Source organism: Gadus macrocephalus, chromosome 21 (genome assembly GCF_031168955.1).
Source record: "Gadus macrocephalus chromosome 21, ASM3116895v1".
Lineage (NCBI taxonomy): Eukaryota > Metazoa > Chordata > Actinopteri > Gadiformes > Gadidae > Gadus > Gadus macrocephalus.
Genome location: NC_082402.1, coordinates 15,141,553 through 15,145,876, shown reverse-complemented (window position 1 = coordinate 15,145,876; position 4,324 = coordinate 15,141,553). Strand labels below are relative to the sequence as shown.

General features: G+C 48.9%; 1 protein-coding gene across 1 annotated transcript in view; it reads right to left on the bottom strand.

Annotated features, from left to right (window-relative positions):
- Positions 1-741: 741 nt before the first annotated feature.
- Positions 742-4,324, bottom strand: part of LOC132449966 (melanocortin-2 receptor accessory protein 2A-like) — a 4,285-nt gene continuing 702 nt past the window's right edge. The window contains 3 exon segments of the mRNA XM_060041876.1: positions 742-2,430; positions 2,432-2,464; positions 3,732-3,834. Coding sequence (XP_059897859.1) covers positions 1,917-2,430; positions 2,432-2,464; positions 3,732-3,834 — 650 coding nt within the window. The 3' untranslated portion in view covers positions 742-1,916.

The window sequence follows — 4,324 nt, the reverse complement described above, 5'->3', positions numbered from 1 at the left end:
GCCCCTCTGCGTTCTTCGAGCACTTGAATGGCACCTAATTGATAGTTTAGTGTGCGCACTGCTACGGGGAAGTCGTTTTTTAATTGGAATGGGGAAATTAGGACACTTACCGGCAACACATTTTGACATGCTCTCATTTGTTGTTGTTGCCCTGCATTTGTGTTTAGCTGATGTGACTCTGGCACGAGTTGGGAACGAATGAGTAATATTCCAGCCCACAGGAAGAATGCTTATTGCAGAATCAAACAACTTTTGTTTTGCATAAATGCAAAACAATGCAACCAGAGAAATGTTCAAGAGAGTTAGCAATCATTTCTCTCCTTCCTTTCCCATGGAAGAAACGGAAAAAGAGCATGTTGAAGTTCATGTTATGCAGCGGTTTTAGAAGCTTCTAGCACCGTTTCCAAGGGCAACCAAGAACCCAAATAGATCACCATTCTTAATTGGTCCTCTGTAGATCACCGATTTGAAAATACTGACTCTCCTGTAGAGAACATTGTGGTGATAGTGGAAGCCCTCGTGTGTGGCCTTCTGGGAGGCCTGAGTCATTAGAAATCCCACTGCCTTATTTAAAGAACATTAAATATATTGCAAGAGGGCAGAGGATGAGGAAGTGAATGGACTGAAGAAGAATCCCTAGCGTATAATATTCGAGGAAGCCCATAACAGGGTGTTTTTCATCACCACAGTGATTGATTTGCCCTCCTGGATGTCTTGTTATTGCAGATGGACTCACTGGCATTCTCAGCACGACCTTTTATTAGACAAATTAGGAGTTGGAGCAGTCGGTATCCATTGAAGATACACCACGGCCTTGTTCCCTGAAAATTACCTTCTGGTGATCACTAAAGAGGTCTGTGCCATTCAGGCACACATTACATATGATCAGATCCACAGCTAGCTTTACATAAACCTGCTGGTGTGTGCGTGTGCATGTGTGTGTGTCTGTTTGTGGTTGTGTGTGGTAATTGTCAGAGTACAACAGACATATACAGAGAATTGGTGATTAAAAAGAGGAGGCAGACATTGCACAGGGTTTGATGTTTGCCGACGACACGTCAATAATAGATGATGACCCAAGACATGGTCCATCTCTTATATTCCCCCTGTCATCTCATTAATTGCATCATTCTTTTGCTGTGGCAATAAGAAGCAAATGTGTTAAGGGTCGCCTACACCAGAGAAAACATGGATTCATTTTTTATGAATTCCCATGTAATCGAATCTCTGACCTCAAGAGATGGAATATAAACATGTTTTCATGTAGCCAACGAAACGCAGATCTGAAAAGACAGATTGTATACATATATACATAGATTAAATATTTATATGATGCTACATGTCGTTTGGCACGTTCTGGTGTTTCTCTGAGAGAATCACTTGTTTTACATCACGTTTATTCCCATCGCAAAATGCGGAGAGTTGATTCCAGCTCCTCAGATAAACACAGAATGTAAACAGTGGAAAAAGCGACGACACCAACAGGCCAACGGCCAAATACATCTCCCTTTCCCCCCCAGGCTGATTCAGCCGGGCTCCCCCAAACATAGAATGGCCCTCTCACAGTAGGAAGCACCTGAGCTATCCCACACCCCCTGTAAGTCCTCCATGGCCTCAATATAATCATCATTACTGAAGAGTTGTTCCCCATTTGAGGCTGTGAAATAAAACTTTGCACCTTTGAACCAAATACTGTAGTCCTCGCAAAAATATCCCAACCGCTCTCGGCTACTCCGATTTTACGAGTGCCGCAAACGAAAACCAATCAAAGACATCAGAAGGTGCAAGAGGCTACATACATATCCCTTGGAGAAACACGGGAGGAGGAGCATATATGAGGCGTCTCGGTATCTCTTTGAACACCGAGGTGAACCGGGTTGATGAGTAATTAAATGATAAAACCAGGCTGGGCGTCTTCAGGCGATGGAGTGGTGAGCTTCCAGGACCTGGGAGCGGCTGTGGGGGCTGTCGGGGGGGAGGGCGGTCTCACAGATCAACAGGTCCTCGTCGCCCAGCGAGGAGCCGGGCGACTCTGAGTTCACAAAGTTGGGGATGTCAAAGTGGGACATGAGCGCGTCCTCCGTGTCCGCAGACCTCCGAGTTCCCCTGCCGCCTCCTCCGATTGGCCGAGGCCCGGCGTCGTCGTGTTCCTCCTCCTCCTCGTCCGCCACCCTCTCCGTCACCGAGGCGCTGATGCCCCTGAACCCGTGGCCGTCGGGCTGTCCCCGGCCCCGGGCCTGAGGCCCCGTCCTGGGGCGGTCCCCGGCCGGGCCCCCCTGCTCCCCCGGAGCGCTCCGCCTCTGAGGGTGCTGGGGGTGCGGCTCCTCGCTGATGTAGAAGTGGAAGAAGGAGCGCGGTTCGCCCAGCAGGGGGCGGGAGAAGGCCTTCTCCGGGTCGTCGGGCAGGGGGAAGTCCTCCAGTGCGCTGCCAGGGCGGGGGCCGCTTCTCCGAGGGCTCAGGGTTCCTGGGGAGGGGGGGCACACGGGGGACACGGGGGGTCAGGAGAGGGGAGGACCTCGGGGGAAAGGCTCTACGCTTTGCTTAGGTTGTGGTTTTTAATCATGCTTGTTGTTGCCTCGCTCAAGGAAGGAGAACACAATAAGAAGAGTCCTGTTTTCTTTCATTCTTAGTAATCTGTCCTTCCTGTGTCCGGATGTTGGCCCTAAAATGGGTCAGTCAAATAAAAGCGCAAATACAAAACGAAGAGAAAAGCGATAACATGCGCCTCTCCCTTGGCAAACTTTAAAAAACCTCCCCAGGCAGCACCTCTGCCCTTGAGGCGTGCGCAGAGGGAATAACTCTATTTCTGGTCCAATTTCCACCACCGATGCCATGCCAAGCCTTTCTCCTCCCCGTGCGTGGCTCACCACAGACTCTGTGACAGGTTGGGAACACCAATGGAACACCTCAATATGGCTGTGGGGGCGCTGGGGTGGAGATAATAGAGGGAGCACAGCTCTCCGCAGCCAATTAGAAGAGGGCATGGTGAGTTTGTGAGGTCAGGTTTCGTCTTCACCAGTCTGTTAAAGCGTGACAAACTGCTCGATCCGTGGGAGGAAGAGAGGGAGAGAGGGAGAGAGAGAGAGAGAGAGAGAGAGAGAGAGAGAGAGAGAGAGAGAGAGAGAGAGAGAGAGAGAGAGAGAGAGAGAGAGAGAGAGAGAGAGAGAAAGAGACAGAGAGAGAGAGAGCGCGTCAGGAAAGTGAGGAGGCAATGGTAGTGGAGCCAGAACAGAGCGGGCTAATCATAATTATACAGAGTTTATATTGTTTTTGTGAATCAACAAGTCAATATGGGAGAGACAAGCTGTGGATCTGCGCTGCCAATGGCCAGACCCTGCAGGGTTGTTGTCTTTCTTGTTCCAGCAGGGCATACTGTGGGCTATAGTGAGGCTTGCAATGTGTGACTGTCTCTCTGCTACAGAGTCCCTCCACCTGTCCTCGTGTGGAATTTAGTTTGTGTGTACCTTGTCTACCATTACGGTCTAAAGTGTTAATCTGTGAATGTGTGTGTGTGTGTGTGTGTGGGTGCGTTTTTTGGTGATGGTGTGTGTGTGTGTGTGTGTGTGTGTGTGTGTGTGTGTGTGTGTGTGTGTGTGTGTGTGTGTGTGTGTGTGTGTGTGTGTGTGTGTGAGTGTATTTGGTAGTAGTGTAGTAGTAGTGCAGTAGTAGTGTATTAGGGTCCTGTTATTAAACTGAGCTCTCTCTCATGGAGTGCACACTGCCTCACTCACTCCTGATGCGGGGGGGCTCCTGTCTTGGTCAGCAGAGTGAGAACAAAGAACATGAAGATGACAAACACAGCCAGGCCCACCCAGAAGCCGATCACAATGGAGTCTGGAACAGGGAGAGAGAGGGAGGTTAGGAACAACAAAAGGGACACACTTGTTAAAAGGCTATGCTTCTGTCCCACTTTGATCGTGTCACTCTCAGAAGACCTTGTCTCCAAATGACTGCTCTACAAATGAATGATCTATGGCTGCTCTTGTTCGTTTGCTTAGCGCTCTCACTCTCTCTCTCTCTCTCTCTCTCTCTCTCTCTCTCTCTCTCTCTCTCTCTCTCTCTCTCTCTCTCTCTCTCTCTCTCTCTCTCTCTCTCTCTCTCTCTCTCTCTCTCTCTCTCTCTCTCTCTCCACAACTTGTTCTGGACAAAGTGCAAGTAAACAGTAGGTAATGCTCAAATAATTGCAAAAAAGAAAAGAAAAAAAGTTGATCCTACGATCGCAGAAAAAAATGCCTTTTGATACATTAGCCTGCCATGCCTGTAAACGGATAATCAGCTATATTCATGTTTAAATTATAGAAGAAAACGTTGGAAGACTCTGAGA